Source organism: Vombatus ursinus, unplaced genomic scaffold (assembly GCF_900497805.2).
Source record: "Vombatus ursinus unplaced genomic scaffold, bare-nosed wombat genome assembly UNPS02014799.1, whole genome shotgun sequence".
Classification (NCBI taxonomy): Eukaryota; Metazoa; Chordata; class Mammalia; order Diprotodontia; family Vombatidae; genus Vombatus; species Vombatus ursinus.
In genome coordinates this window covers 51,890,234-51,906,877 of record NW_020954577.1, presented here as the reverse complement: position 1 = coordinate 51,906,877, position 16,644 = coordinate 51,890,234, and the positions used below count along the sequence as shown (strand labels likewise).

The 16,644-nt window shown below is 47.6% G+C and overlaps 1 protein-coding gene across 8 annotated transcripts in view; it reads left to right on the top strand.

Annotated features, from left to right (window-relative positions):
* Window positions 1–16,644, top strand: part of LOC114050412 (MAGUK p55 subfamily member 6) — an 85,793-nt gene that overhangs the window by 56,211 nt on the left and 12,938 nt on the right. For all 8 annotated transcript variants that reach the window (XM_027872055.1, XM_027872054.1, XM_027872052.1 and 5 more), the window contains 3 exons: window positions 6,868–7,020; window positions 7,668–7,895; window positions 15,343–15,474. In XM_027872055.1, the coding sequence (XP_027727856.1) occupies window positions 6,868–7,020; window positions 7,668–7,895; window positions 15,343–15,474 (513 nt within the window). The remainder of the gene's footprint in view (window positions 1–6,867; window positions 7,021–7,667; window positions 7,896–15,342; window positions 15,475–16,644) is intronic.

Genomic DNA, 16,644 nt, shown 5'->3' with positions numbered 1-16,644 from the left:
ATGCTAGTTGTATGACTTTGGGCAAGTCACTTCACCCTGTTTGCGTCAGTTTCCTCATCTGTAAAATGGGCTGGAGAAGGAAATGGCAGACCACTCCAGGATGTCTGCCAAGAAAACCCCAAATGGGGTGACGGAGAGTCAGACGAGACTGAAACAACTGGACAGCAGCAACAACAATCTGAAACATTTCTGCTGAAGGAATGACCCCTTTGATCCAAAGGCCTGAAGCAGTGTTTCATCCAAATGTACATCCAGAGGTGTTTTGGTTTTTTTTTGGTTTTGTCTTTTTAACTGTACTGAAATTCATTATCTTTCTTCCCCAAAAGGCAAAAACCCCAGGCCCTGCTCCTGAGGAGTGCGAGACAAGTTCCTTTTCCAGTCGTCTTCCACTTTCCTCCCCTCTGCCCCTTCTGCTATCTAGACCGGCTGTCCCTTGCTACTCCTCACCTTGGTGCCCCGTTTCCATCTCTTGTCTTGGCTGTGGCCGTCCACCCTGGCTCCCGGCAAGGCCAAGCTCACATTCCGCCTCCTGCGGGCGTCCTTTCCCAGACCCCCTCCAGGAGGACCCCCTCCAGGAGGACCCTCTCCATGCCCATTTAGTTTCATGTCTCCCTCATTGGACTGGGAGTGCCTTGACGGGAGGGGCTGATTTGGCTTTTTCTTTGCATCCCCAGCTCTTAGCACAGTGTTGGTACCTAGTAGGTGCTTAATAAATGTGTGCTTACCAACGGACAAAAGGATTCAGTTGTGTTTGTAGAGTTTCTGGTCTTTTAAAATGCAAATATCAATCATCAGAAAACAATGGTTTCTCATTTACTGAGTGTGCTTATGCCGTGGTACTGGCCTAAATGCTCTACAAAGCTTTACTTAGACATAATGACAAGGGTCCTTCTCTTGATCAGTTCAGTTACTAGGCTTCTCTTCACAAAATCCCTTTTCTATACCCATCACATTAACCCTTTAGGGCCCAAAACTTGTGTTATCAAGGTTAGAAGCCTGGCATTTAGAAAGGAGCTGTTCTCAGTGCATTTACCTAGCAAAGAAATAAATGTTGTTGTTGTTTACACTCATGTCTGACTCTTCATGTCCCCATTTGGGGTTTTCTTGGCAGAGACACTGGAGTGGTTGCCATTTCCTTCTCCAGCTCGTTTTACAGAAGAGGAAACTGAGGCAAATAGGGTGAAGTGACTTGCTCAGAGTCAGGCAGGTAGTAAATGTCTGAGGCCAGATTTGAACTCATGAAGATGAGTCTTACAGACTCCAGGCCTGGTGTTCTGTCCACTGCTCCACCTAGCTACCTATTTTTCACTAAACAAATTGGCAAGTAATATTTTATATAATATCTTAGACAACCATTGATTGATGGCTATCTGTGTCTATCAGGGACTGAACTGGTGTCACATCAGTGAGTCATGTACTCCAGACAAAGTGTTCAAACTGCAACTTGAAGAGTCAGTTCCCCATAATTTAGCCGGAGGAGAAAAGGAACCTTCACATAGGAGGCATTGCTAAATACAGAGATGAATGGAAATAGCAGGAGTCCCAGTGTTGAATTAATGAATGATTTAAACTTTGTGACTGTGTCCTTCATGCTTTGTGATGTTGCACAATGCCGACTGTACTGTGCTATGTTTTAGTCAGTAAGCATTTATTAGGCACCTGCTGTATGCCAAGTGCTGGGGATGCAAAGAAAGGCAAAAGCAAGCTCGTGCCTTCCAGGATCTCACGGTCTAACGGAGGAGACCACATGAAAATAACTATGCACAGACGAGATAGAAAAAATGGGAATGATCAGAGAGGGAGGGCACTTGCATTAAGGGGCTTCAGGAAAGGCTGCTAGTGGAAGGTGATCTTTGAGCTGGGACTTGAAGGAAGCCAGGAGGTGGAGATGAGGAGGGAGAGCATGCCAGGCATGGGGCACAGCCAGGGAAAGTGCCTGGAGGTGGGAACTGTAGGATCTTGTGCAAGGAATTGCAAGGGGGCTGGTGTCACTGAACTGCAGAACATATGATGGAGGAGTTATGATGATGAGGGAAAGTCTGGAGGGGGCCGGGTTAGGAAAAGCCTCTAAGTGCTGAACAGGATTTTATATTTGACCTTGGAGGCACCAGGGAGCCGCTGGGGTTTATGGAGTAGGAGGGCAGGGCGACGTGGTCAGACCTGTGCTTGAGTAAGATTAATTTGACAGCTGAGTGGCCTAGAGCAGGGAGAGACGTGAGGCCGAGAGGCCAACCGGCAGGCTCTTGAAATGACCCAGGTAACGAAGGCCACAGTAGGGGCAGATCAGAGGATAGAAAGTGCATGTCTGAGAGATGTCGTGAATCGGATCAGGTGTAAGAGAGACTGAGGGGTTGCAGAAGAAGCCTGGGCTGTGAGCCGGGGTAACTGAGGGGGCAGTGCCCTTGACAGTAAGAGGGAAGTGGAGGGGGGGGAGGAAGCTAATGAGCCCAGTGTGGGATTTGTTCGGATGGTTGAAGGATGTCCGGTTTGAGATGTCACCTGGGTAGATGGAGATGCACGTCTGGAGGTCAGGAGGGCATAAAGACTGGAGAAGTAGATCTGAGGCTCATTAACGTCGAGATGATGATTGAACTGGGGAGCTGAGGAGAGCAGAGCATGAAGGGAAGAGGGCCCAGGACAGAGCCCCGTGGGACACCCATGGTTTGCGTGCGTGACCTAACTGAAAATCTTGTGGAAGAAACTGAGGAGGAGTGGTCAGAGAGGTAGGAAGAGGGCCAGGAGAGCATGGACTCCTGAAAACCTCCAGAGAAGAGGGTGGTCATCATTGTCAGAGGCTTCAGAGAGGTCAAGGAAGAGAAGGACGAGGTCCTTATTTCACTTCTGCGTATGTCAATTTTCCTATCAGCTTTGCTTATGGCAAAGTACGCCTTTTTAACTTCCTGTCACCATATATCTGTCGAGCTGTAGGCCTTCATTCGGATTTTCTTCTTTGCTGGTCTTCATGTTAGGGTTGGGAGAATCTAGGGAAGGCTCACTTTGCAAAGAGTCCTGGAGTATCGGGATCAGGAAATCCTATGGCCGATGGCTGTGGGGTGATGCCTGGCAGGAGGTGTCCTGGGCCAGCGAGACAGAGGAGCCCTCCTTCTCATCGTAGCAGTGGTGACTGCTGGGGTCTTCAGCCCAGCGGCTCTTCTGAGGCCTGTCTCTGCATGTCCAATGACTTACGTTGCTTTTCCCATTGCATATCCTGCTGTCGACTCAAGCTCAGTGTGTCTAAAACTCAGCTCATCTTCCTTCCCCCAAACTCGAGTGGGGAGGAAGCTCAGTAGCTGTCTCTTCCCACTCTTACTTGACAACAGGCTGTACGAGTGGTTGTTCAGCCTCTGAAGAGGCGGCTGTCGCTGAAGCCAGACCCTTCCACTCGGGGATAAGCTTCTTGTGAATCCTCGCTTCCTTGTCTTTGCTTCCCGTCCTGCTGGTCAGTGTTGCAGGCATCCGCATCTTTGGGGTCATAGCTCTTTGGGCACCCCCCCAAAAAAACCTCATCTGCCCCAGGCTAAATCTCCCTATTTCCTTCACCATGAACTCGGGTCCCTTCCCTGGTACCAGTTCCCCTCCTCTGTATAATTTCACGCTTAGCAATAGCCTTCCTAAAATGAGGAGCCCGAATGTGTTTTGGCCACGGCAGAATACAGAGGAGGTGGCCTCTCCATATTCCTGGAGGTTCGACCTCCCAGGACACAGCCCAAGGTTGCATTAACTTCCTCAATTACAGTTTCCATTGCTGACTCGCTGAGCTTGCAGTCCACTCAAACACCCCTGTTTTTTTATAGGGAGACTTCTGTCTCCCATCTTCTTCCTTGAAGTCATTTTTTAACCTAACAGTTATAACACTTTACCTCCTTTTTCATTTTCCTTTTACTAGATTTAGCCCAATATTCTAACCAGTCAAGATCTTTAAAAAATCTAACTCAACCGGTATGTTAGTTTTTCGTCTTAGTTTTGTGTCATCTGAAAATTTCATGAGCATGGCATCCACGCTTTTATCCAGATCATTGGTAAAAATGTTAAGCAGCAGCATGGGACCCATCCCCGCTCCCTGGGGTGCTCCAGCGGAAATCTTCTTCCAAGTGGAAATGGAACTAGTCATGATTTCTCTTGGGAACCAACTTTTATGAATCCATCTAATTGCATTATCATCCAGTCTGCATCTCTCCATCTCTTCTACGAGAAAAAGAGATCAGTTAGCCAGTGCTTTGTCACAGATCTAGGCAAACTGTTGCCAGAGCATTCTGCTGATTTGCCAGGCTCATGGTCCTGGCCAGCAAGGCCCTGAAGTTCATCTGGGCTGACCCTCCCTGGCTTGGGTCAGGTGCCTGGCCTTACTGATTTGGGCACTTTCTCTTCTAGATGTTTACCAATAATTCTCAATAGTAATTTGGAGACTTGCTGGAAATTGACACCACACTCACTATATGCCTTTTCTATAAACTTAAATTTCATTTAAACAACCATAAAATAGTGCTTAAATTCTCACTACAAATTGAGGCCACATCCAATTTCGATCCTGCATACAACTTTTAAAACTGTTGTAACTGGTATAAGTTCTGTGTTTAAATTCTGTCATCTAGTAATCACCTGACTGCTTTCCTTTTCTCAAAGAAAGTATTTTTTTTGTTTTGTTTTAATGTCTCACAAGCCGGGTGGTTGCCCATTTATTTTCAGTTTCCTGTAACCTAGCTGGTGCTGTTTCTGTTTCTTCAGAGCCTCGCGTGTTAGCTTTTTGGCCTTTGCAGCCTCAGAAATGTCCACTCTGGTCACCTGCCTCGCTTGGCCCTTTGTTGGGCCTGCTCCATGAAAAGGAAGACCAGAAACCACAGCGTTTCTCTGCTCCTCGCACAGTAGGGGCTTTAGGCAAGGATTTCTCTGGCGGCTTGCTCCCTTACTCCCACTTCTCTGCTAATCAGGGACTAATTTACACAGAATCACTTCTTCTCAATCCTGCAGTTTTACAATGTGACTTTCTGCTGGAACAAAACTGTTCTTTTTATAAAAGGTTAGACTCTTTCCTCACTCACAACCTTCAGATACAATTTTAATACAACACAGTTGTTTTTAAACCAGTTATCTGTCATTTCCCATAGTCACGCAGTCATAAAAGGAATCTCTGAGTTGGAAGGGACTTTACAGGTTATATAAGGATAATAACAATAATGATAGCATTTATATAGCACTATGAGGTTTGCCAAGTGCCCTACAAACATTATTTCATTTGACTCTCATGAACAGCAATGTGAGGTAGGTGCTGTTATTGTCTCCATTTTGCAGTTGAAGAAACTGAGGCATACAGATTACAGTGACTTGCTATTTTATAACCACCCCCCAAAAGTGACCCATGTGCTCTTGAGTCTGAAACCTTCAGGTCAGTGAAGGGGAGGCATCCCAGGCTCCTTTGGGAGCTCTGATTGTAGACAGATGTTTTCCTCATATCAAAGCTAAGTCTTCCTTCCTTCTGCCCATTGCTATGGATTCTTCCTCTGGAGCTAAATGTGGAACACATCTCCTCTCTCTTCCAAATGGCGTCCAAATGGTGTCCACAAGTATTTGAATGAGGAACTAAGCTAATGAGAAAACATTTGGAGTCAAGTCTTCCTTTGTATGGCACTGGTCTTGTGCAGATCTGTAGCTCTCCAGTCCTTCTTAGGTTTTCTCTTCTCGGAGATAGACACCCCTGGCTCCTTCATCCAGAATCCCGTTATGACCACCAGATCTCTGACCTTCCTGGAATGGCGTCTTTTCGGTACAGGTGGACTGGCCTCTCACTTGCTCTAGAAACTCCCATCTCCCTGCAGGCAGTATGGGGCTGCCTGGGAAAGGCTCGTGGTCCTGGAGTAAAGATAAAGTGGCATCCAGTGACCCAACCCCCATCCCATTGGTGGGGTCATTGAGAGTGAGCCATAGGTCCTTATTCCTTTGTTTTCTCACAGCTACAGTAATACTGCCTGTGAGAAGCTTCTGGAAATCAGTGAGGCCCTGGGGATCCTAAGAAGTCATGGCAGAGAAATGAGGAATGAGGGGAGCTTCTGATCTGGGCACAAAAGGTCTAGCTAGCAAAATCTGAACATGGCGAGGGTGGTGGAGGCATAGCAGATGCATGGAGATTTAATAGAGGAGGCGGTCGTCTGGCAGGGGTGGGTGAGGGAAGATTTGGCAGAGGCTTTGTTTTGCTCGGGCCTTACACGGTGAGCAGTATTTCAGAAGGTGAAGATGAGGTGAGGGTTTGTGATTTATGGCCCAAACAAGGGCTTGGAGTCTGGGGAAGAGCCTGGCAGCAGGAGAGAAGGGAGGCCAGCTGAGAGCAGGCTGTGAAGGGCCCTGAATGACTGGCCCAAAATGTGGGCATTCCTCCAACATTCCAGCAGGGAAGACGGGAGGCCAGCATTCTGATCAGAAAGCTGCTTCACTAATCCATGGTGGAAGCAATGATGGTCTCTGAGCTAGGGTCCTGTGGGAGTAGAACTAGAAAAGAGAAAGCACGTGCCCTGAGCCTTCTGTAGTGCCTACATTTCATGCTCAATAAGCGTGTGTGGCCAGAATTGGCACCTTATTGAGGGGGGTGGGCAGCATGAGTGAAGCAGTGTTCCAGGGAGAAATAATGATCCTGCCAACAGAAACAGGGGAGGCAGCAGGAGGAGCAGGTTTTGTGGGGAAGGCTGGGGGTTCGGTCTTGCACCTGTTGAGTTTGGGATGTTCTGAGAATGTGGCTCTGGCCCTGGGTGGAGGTGGATTAGGGGGTTGTACAGTGACTATGGTGGGTGGCCTCCTCTGGGCTACTTTTATTAAATGAAACCAGCCCTTCCCGCAGGTCTGTCGTTCCTAACCCAATGCTTGATCTGCCCTTTGTAGTCGCTTTTGGAGGCCCATGATATCGTGGCATCAAAGTGTTATGACTCACCTCCATCTAGCCCAGAAATTAATCATTCCTCTGTGAACAACCAGTTGCTGCCGGTAGATGCCATTCGTATCCTTGGTATCCACAAGAAAGCAGGAGAGCCCCTGGTAAGAACATAATCAGAACTCGACTCTGCCTTAGCCGTGAGCTGTTGGGGAAGTATCAGAGGTCTGGTACCTCCATCGTCTGCCATTTGTCCTCTGTCATCATGCATTCGAGTATGTCTCTGTAACGATCCTCTCAATTTTATAGGCACGTGCTGACCTGAGCACACTCCCTGAGCCCCTTTTCTAGGGTAGCTTATTATCCAGGGCCAGTAGGGGGGTACTGAGATGTGGTATACATCTGAGGGGTGGTTCTGTTGTACCCTAAAGAAGGAAAAATTCAGGTGGCCGGCCCATAGGAAATGCCACTGACAAGTGAAATTAGCACTCCTGGGCTATGACCATCCAAAAGCATGAATTCTTCATGCTGCCGTGTCACCCTCATCTTCCTGGGGTGGGGGTGAGGACCACATACAGAGACAATGGCTTCCTTCTTCTGCCCCTGCCCTAGGCTCCCAGGGCACAGGTGCTGGCTGAGCCTTGTTAAGAGAACCATGACGAGCTGGGCAAAACCCATTTGCTTATCCTGAGGGTCCTTGGTAAGGGCAGCAGTGAACATTTGTATCTCCTTCTTACGTGTTCAGGAATAGCCAAGGAGGACCCATTGGGGCCAATATAAAGAAGGTGCTGTTACTGCTCTTCTCCCTTAGGGTGTGACGTTCCGGGTTGAAAACAACGACTTGGTCATTGCCCGAATCCTTCATGGGGGAATGATCGATCGGCAGGGTCTTCTTCACGTGGGGGACGTCATTAAGGAGGTCAATGGTCACGAGGTCGGGAACAACCCCAAGGAGCTCCAGGAGCTGCTGAGAAGCATCAGTGGCAGCGTCACGCTGAAAATCCTGCCCAGCTATAGGGACACTGTCACCCCTCAGCAGGTGAGTGGGCCTTGGCAGGCACCCCCGGGTGGCACCAGAAGGAGGAATGTGCTTATTTTTTGTCACGTCAAAGAAAATGTTTTTAGCAAGGTCAGCGAACATTTGTGAGGTCTTTGCTCTGTGCAGGATACTGTTCAAGGTCCTGAGGAAAGGCAGAAATTCAATGAGACATAGTACCTGTCCTTAGGGAGCTGATGGTCTGGAGGGGAGAATATAACACAAATTATAATAAAAAGTGATGCGTGGTGAGTGTGCGAGAAAGACGTGAATCAAGGGGTGCCCGTGGTCCATGGTCAGGAATGCTCTTTACCAACTGCAAAGATCAAGGAAGGCTTCCTGTAGAAAATGTCATCACAGCGAGGCCATGAAGGATAAGCAGCATCTCACCGGGTTGTCACGATGGCGGGGGAGACCACATTCCAAAGTTGCACCTGTGTAGGGGGAGCCGTGAGGCATTACACTGGAGCCTAGGATCAAAGGAGGGGAATAGTGCAGGACGAGTGTGAAAATAAGTCCCAGGTAGGCAGGCGCTGAATGCCAGCCAATGCTGTTTGACCAGTGTTTTGTCTCGTTTTGAGTGTAGGCGTGGTATAGTCAGATCTCAGTTTACCAAAGATGAATCAGGTCCTTAATGGAAGGCGGGAGAGGGTGGAAGTGTGAAGACCCCGTCCAGCTGCTGGGCAGGGGGTGATGGCAGCCTGGAGTAGGGCAGCAGGAAGAAGAGTGGGAGGAGGTGCTGGGGTTCACATTCTTACGATTGACTGGTCGTGGGAGTGGGGAGGAGGGGCAGATGGGCGAGCGTCAGGGTTTTGAGCCTGGATGAGTAGCCTTGCCTCTGACAGAGAGAGGTTTTGAAAGAGGGTTATTAGGGTTCATTTTGCATGTCTGGGGTCAGGTGGCCTTTGGCTGAGGGGAGCTGGAGCTCAGGAGAGATTCGGAGAGATGCTACCTGAAGAGGAGAAGGGTGCTGGAGAAACAGTGACATGAGCAGCGGGAGAGTGCATGGGAAGGCAGGACGATGGGGAGGAGGGTGCTGAGCTGGAGGGACCTTGGAGAGCGTCATGTTCATTTTGTAGTGTCGGCCCTAGCACTGGTCAAGAAGAGTCACGACTTAGGCCCAGTCTGTGTCTGCCTGCCAAGCTGCGCTTCCCACCGCAGCCGGCTTTCACCTGGTCATGCTGCCTCGTGCAGATGAGGAATTTTAGAAGCAGTAATCTACTATGTTTGCTAGAATGAAGGGGGATGAGGGAACCAGGTCAAAATATGATGTCAACAGCAGCAAACCTCTGAATGCTCACTTCCCCGCTTGCCGAGCTGTAGCAGGTTCAGTCACACTACTGATTATTTTGTGCATTCAGTAAGTAAATATTTATGGAGCTATGTACTGGATACAAAGGTGTACAAGATACAATCAGGGCCCTCTCAGAGCTTAAGATGCAGTAGAAGAAGTAAGGCATGGGCATAGGACTTTACTGTACAGTATGTGGCAAATGTCACACCTGAGCAGTACAGATGAAAAGATACAGGAATAATAGAAATGGAGATTGCCTTGGGCTTGGGTGACCAAGGAAGACACCAAAGGCCAGAGAATCAGCTGAGCATAGTATATGCAAAGAAACCCTAAATTACTCAAACATGAGATTCACTTAAGAGAGTAACCTGGAGTGCCAGGCCAAGGAGTGTGTAGATTGTTCTTGGTTGGGGAGGGCTAAACAATGGCCAGTGAGAGCCAGGTGGCATCATCTGAGCATATAGTATAACAGCAATAGAGAATATTTTTTCCTTATTATATTTTGATATTTTAGAGAGCTGTAAGGCCTTCCTTGTGTGCAGACTCCCTCCAGGAATGCAGATCTGGACCTCTCTGTAACTTAACAGATGGTCTAACTTGATGATGAGCGTATCCAAACTTAACTAGGCTGGACGTTAAAGTGTGGACTTACAATCCATTTTGGAACAGCCCATTCTCTATTTTTTTTTTCTCCCTTTCCTCTCATTCCCATTTCCCACTCCCCATCATCCCTAAATGGGGCACCAGGGAAGGTTTTTAGTGGAAGTTTAAAATCTATTTAAATTTTAAAATCTGTGATCATGAAATATCTCTCCAAGACTTTTGCACATCTCTATTACAGAGTGTTCGAATCTGTAATTGCTTTAAAATAAAATATTGTTCTGAGCATATGCAGGAGCTAGATCCAAGTTGGCTACTCCATTGGCATGCTGGTTTATCATGCCCTTCCTACGCAGAAAATTGGAATCAAAGCCAAAGCTCTGCTACCTGGAGTCCTTGGCAGAGTCCGGTGGGGGGAGTTGTTTGTCACGTCAGGGAGCTAGAGAGGGCCGCGGGCCGCTTCCACAAGGTCCTGTCCAGAGCCGCTCTCTGCCTGTTCTGTGACCTCCATAGGACTGCTTCGGCTGCTGGGAGGCAGGTTGTAGAAAAGAGGCCCGTAAGTTCGTGTGGTTGTGATCTCTTAGCCCGAGGTGTCAGCCCCCTTCTGGCTTTCCTGGCCCCCCAGAATCTGGCCTCCCTGACCTTCTGCCGGGCCTCCTGGCCAGTCTGCAATCCTGCATCCCTCCTGCCAGGCCTTGATGCCCTCTCACCTCCAGCCTTGGCGACTGGTTGATTTTTCTTGCCTTAACAAACTTGCTGTAGCACATTTTCTTCACTCCTTGAGTCTTGGTCTGTGCCTCCTTTGCTTTTGGCAGTTGACCTTGATTCCTCTCTGCTTGAGAGATCAGAGGTGGAGCTCAGACGCCTTCGTCTTCTCCTTTCATACATATCTCCCCACGTCCCTACCTGTCAACTCATCCTTCTCAAAACTGCACCTTCAGCGAGGCCTTCTTGTTCTTGCTCCTCAGCCTGGCTCCTCATTCCTTTCTCCTCTCTGCTCCCACCTCCGTTGCTTCTTCTTTCTTTTTTCCTCAGTCCTGAATTCTTTGTACCACTTGTCACTTAGCCATTTCTCTGCCTCCTGCTTCTCTGACCCCTCCACATGCTTACTCTTCTATGCTGATCCTTGATCTCTCTCTCTCCCTCCCCCCCCCTTCTCCCTGTCCTCATGTCTCATCCATTGTGATCCCCTACCTCCAGTCCCTCCTTTCCTTTCCTGTTGTCATGACCCTTGTTCAGATGCTCATCAGTTCATCCCTGGGCTGCTGCAGGGCCTTACTCACTGGCCTCTTTGCATCCAGACTTGTTAGTGCCACTTGAAGAGTAATCTTCCTAAAGGAACAAGGCCTGCCCTCCATTGCCCACCAAGTATAGTCCGACATCTTTGGACTCTTGGGGCCTTTCAGTGTTTGGCATCAACCTCCCTTTCCAATCTGCTCTTCTTCCTATTCTTTTCCATCACACACTGTGTGTTCTCACGTTGGATTGTTTTTGCTCTTTGTAAAATACTTCCTGCCTCTCTGTTCACATTGTTTCTTCGCCATGGATTGTCCTTCACTCCCCTTTCCTATCCGTGTTTCAAATCCAGTGCCATCCTTGCTCTAAAGCTTCCCCTGATCCCTCCCAGATAACATCCTTCCCAACACATTTGAATTTCTTAGCCCTTTTAAAAAATCTATTTTGTTTTACTTATACATCTTACCCTGTATCTGTTATCTTCCACACCAAACTGAAGTTCAGTGTAGGCAGACTCTTCATGTCTGCATTCCCCACAACCCCTGCGCAGTTTCTTACACATAATGGATGCTCAATAAATATAGATTAAATGGATCAATGAAAATGTGTTTACAGGCAAAGCTCTGAATTTTTTTTTTTTAATGCCCCAAACATAGGACCCATGATGGCAATATGATTCTTGGGCTTAGAGACCCGGGGTCAGAAAAAACTCATTAATGCTCTATGGTTTTTTAATGATTAGGAACCATGGAGCTACTGCATTTGAACTACTAAACTGATTTTTCTCACTGTATTAATTTCAACAAAAACAGTTTTGACTTAATTAAAGCAGTGGAGGTTTTTTCAGAATGATACCTGCCTGGACAGTGAGACCAGTTGCTCTGTGACTTTACTGTAATGGCACCCCTTTGGCCTGGCCTGTCTGTACCTTTCTGTTGCTGATCTAGTCCTAAGGCTCTCTGCCTAAAGGAAAAAGGATCCCATGTTTGTGCTGGGCAGAAACGATGAAGGCCTGTTATTGTCAGCCACTGTGCTAAGAATACAAAGAAAGACAAAAAACGGCCCCCAGTCACAAGGAGCTCACAGTCTGATTGAGGAGGCGACAGGAAACAATGAGAGAAGAAAGGATACAGCCAGCATATGTCGGTGGTCAGTGGGTAAAGTGCCGAGGTCAAGGGGAGCCAGGAGTGACTTCTTGCAGAAGGTATGACTTTAGCAGTGACTCAAAGGAAGTCAGAGAAACCAGGGGATCGACATGAGGATGCCGAGTGTTCCAAGCACGGAGGGCAGCCAGAGAAAAGGCCCCGAGCCGAGAGACGGAGGGTCTTGTTTGTGGAGCGGTCAGGAGGCTGGTGGCCGGAATCCAAGAGAGTGTATTGAGATGTAAGGTGTGAGGAGGCTGGCGGGGCCCAGGGAATGCAGGGCACTTCCTATTTGATCCAGAGGCCACAAGGAGCCACTGGAGTTGATTGGGCAGGGGGTGATGTGGTCAGACCTGCATTTTAGGGCTGAATGGAGGATGGATTGGAGGCAGGAGGCACTCCTGCCCCCAGGAGCTTTGCCGTAGTCCAGGCATGAGGGGAGGAGGGTCTGCAGAGGGTGGGGGCTGTGGCAGAGGAGAGAAGGGCGCTGCAGAGGTGAGATTGGAAGCTTGCTGATGGCAGGGTTCCCATTGCCACCTGTGTACAAAGCAGCCAGAAGGGACCTGGGGCCCAAAGCGAGTGAGCAAAAAGCACATCCCATGGTTCTGTTCAGTGATCTCTGTCTTCTCTTGGTGATCCCTGTGGATGTGGATCATGGAATACCGCCATCCTTGAAGACATGCTGGATGACCGCGTGTGGGCTGCAGCACGTTACTGAGAAGGACGTGGGGGCGAGATGCATGGAGGAGGATCACTGAGAAGTGGGAGACCATACAGGGGCTGGGCCAGCGTGGAGCCGCTGGCCAGCCTGGGGATCCCTGGTGGAAGCCTGTCCTGGGGTCGTAGGCAAGAATTAGAGATGATACGAAGGCACAGGCTGCAATCTACATCGTTGAAGAGAATGCCCACGTGAGGTGAATTGAAGTATGAAAGAACAGAATTTGCCCAAATGCTCTCTCTAACTTAGTAAAGAATATCTTTTGAGTTTATTTGAACCCTGTAGGTGGATGTACTTGAAAGATGGGTGACTGCTCTTCTCTGTAAAGCTTCTGTCCCACAGTGCACCCTGCCTTTAGAAGAGGCAAGGAGGAGCAGGGGCGGAGGGAGCTCTGGGCACGCCCGCCCTCCAGCTGTCTGGCCAGTCCCGGATACCTTCGATATTTGCTGGCGTCATCTAGAAGAGTTTCAGGGCCACTGCTGTTCCCCCTGACACATAGTAAGCACTTGTTGGGCAGAACGGAGCAAATGGAAATGCAGGCAGCCCAGGGAAGCGGTGCTGATGTCTGTGTTCATTTTTACGGCCTCATTTATAGAATTGGGAACCGTAGGTTTTTAGACAGACGTCAGTATGGACAGACTTTGAGCACAAGCGTGTCAGGTATGATGTTGTTCCATGGCATTTTCTTTGTCTTCACCCCAACTAAAATGTCCACCACTGAACTTAATCTTTTTTTACTTAACCAAAATACTGTATTGCATGTCATTGTCAAATTGTAGAGTTTGGACTTTGAGAACTTTATCCTAGATGAAAATCTTGGCTTACTAGCGATTTTTAGCATTGACATTAAGCCTTTCCAACCATAGTGAATCTTATTTGAAGACTGTCCACTAATATCATCAAATAGTAAATAACTAAATTATAGTAGTTAATCTAGAAAACTGCTCTTAGGTTTAATAATTTGGTGTTTTAAATTTGTTTTCAAATCAATATTTGTATACATATTAAACTTATTTCTGTAGTCCATTAACATTGATAAAATGTTTCTCTTTACAACAGCCATATGAGGGAAGTAGGATAACTATTATTATCCCTATTTTAGAGATGGGGAAATGGAGACCAAAGAAGTTAAGTGACTTTCCTGTCACACAGCTAGTGATTGTCTAAGTCAGGATTGTAGCCCATTTCTATCTGGCACTGTTGCATCTCATCGTGTAGCCTGGAAGTTCTGTGGATGTGCAGGTTTCATTTGGGGAGATAACTCATCATTACTAGCATTAGTTTTAGATTTTCTTGCCTTTTAATCTGAATAATGCTGTTAGAATCAGGAAGTAATAGGTGAGAAGGACTTTGGAAGGAACTCATTTGAATGCCTTTAAAGAGACACAAGCATATTTCCTTTCTTATTTTAAAAATCTCGTTGTCAGCAAATTGCCATTATAGACCAGAAATTCGTAATGCGTTTAGTATTTAAATTGGAATGAAGAAGTCCTCCAAACTTTGCCAACAGAATCAGTGAGTGACCTTAAGAGGCTGCTCCTGCAAAGGATGTATCGCGGGTGATGTTGATTGTTGCTTCTAACGATGATGGCAGCTCATGTCTCTATGGTGTTTGCCATGGCGAGCCACCACGGACCTTCTTTCGCAAAGGGTAAACCCTGAGCTGAGAGCAGCTACGTGGCACCTATGTGTCCAGGCCTGGACTCACGTGCTCTTATCCACACATCGTGCCATGAACAAGGTGGTGGGCAGGTCTTTATATCTTCAAGGAAAAAAACGATGTAGAATCAACAGGCACAGCTAGAAGAGTATGAAAAAGTAGTGCTTTTTCCTGACAATTTTCTTAATGATAAAATTGTGTTAAGGTAGACATCTGTTGTGTGCCTGTTATTCTTTAAAACTATCAGATATGAAAAAAAAAAAAAGGAAAAAGAAAAAAAAATTTTTTAATTAAAAAAAAACAGGTATGTCTAGTCAAAATTGATTATGATGATGCAGGGGAAAGAAAGAATTTTTAGATTAAAAAAAACAAGGCTGGCCACTTCAGCAGAACCTGCTGTCAGCGTGCCCCAGCTTCTTGCTGGTGAGCGGCAAAGAGCAGCAGAATGTGTGCTGGGGGCTAGCTCATGGACTACCCCGCTTACGTGTGGGTTGGGTGGGCAGGAATTCAGCCTGTAAATTGGATTGCAGCATTTTGGGGTACTGCAGAGTGTTTGGTATTGGGTGTGAAATAAAAGGGGCATGGTTGGGGTGGGGTGGTTTGCTTGACCTCAGAAGCTGGAGTGGTGTCTTGGTACCTCGCCGGGTACCTGGACGGCCAACTTTAAATCACCCCCAAAGATTTTCCCTTGCAGAGGTCAGCTGGGCTTCCGCCGGTCAAGAACATGAAAGCGCGTGACCCTGACTCTCGGTCTGTAGCAGCCTGAGCTCTTCTCATATTTCTGTGAACTCTCCTTTCAGGTGTTTGTGAAGTGTCATTTTGATTACGATCCCTACAATGACAACCTGATTCCCTGCAAAGAGGCAGGACTGAAATTTTCAAAGGGAGAAATTCTTCAGATTGTCAACCGCGAAGACCCAAACTGGTGGCAGGTGAGCAAGATTCTCCCCACAGCCTTGTGGCTTCAGTGGCGCTGCAGAATTTGTTTTCTTAGCTTGGTCCAGTCTTGGGATGTTCAGAGAAACTTGGGTCCATTTTTCCTCCATTGCTACCTCTGCAGCGAACTCATTTCTTTCACAGATGTCTTCCCTCTGCCGGATGTGCTGGTTTTGAGAGGAGCCTGAATTTGGGAGGAATGTGATACCCCATGAGAGTGCCCCACAGTGGTCTCCTCATGGTTCAGGGAGTTGGGTCCTTGGGCCCTTGTACTCCCTCTTGGGATGTTTCCTTTATTTCCAGTTATTTTATGTGTTTCCTGTGGGTGCACTTATCTTCTCACCCCTCCAAATATAATATGATATAATCGTGGGTGAGAGTGTAGAGAAGGGAACCCAGTTCATCTTTGTAGTTCCATGGTAAGGCTAATGATAATTTATGAACATTTTATAGCATTTTATAATTACAAAGCACTTTCTCCTACATTATTTCATTTTCTTCTCACAACAGCAATCCAGCTAAGTTGTTAGTGCTAGTATTGTTATTGTCATTTTTATAGATGAAGAAACTGAGGCCCAAATAGGTAAGGAGACTTACCTGGTCATGCAGCCAGTAAGTGGAAAATCCAGTTCTCCAGTCTTGGTCATCTGTCTACATGACCAGCACTCGTGCCGTTGTCCCCAGAAGCGCGGGCCACTTTCCCCTAATGCCATCTCTCTCTTGTTGGGGAGGGCAGCGCCAGATTCCCAGTCCTGGGGCGGCTGTCCTCAGAGAGAGCAGAGGATGGCCAGGGCTCTTCCCAGGAGCAATGCCCACGGGCTCTTCTTTTGTTTCTTGGGGATGAGAAAGGTGAAGTGTATTTTTTATCTTCCCTCCCTCATGGTGATGAGGCTCCATCACCTCTCTCTTGTGCCCTCTGTGCACTTGGAAATAGAGAGAGCCACTCTCCAAGCTAACGAGTCAAGAAGCCAGAAGTGTGTGTGTCTGTGTGTCTGTGACTCTGTGTGTGTGTCTGTTTGTGTCCGTATGTCTGTGTATGTGACTGTGTGTGTGTGTGTGTGTGTGTGTGTGTGTGTGTGTGTGTGTGTCTGTGTGACATGTCTGTGTAGATCCCCAGTATGGGGCTCATCTCACTGAAAACAGAAAAGGAAGATGGAGAAAGGGTC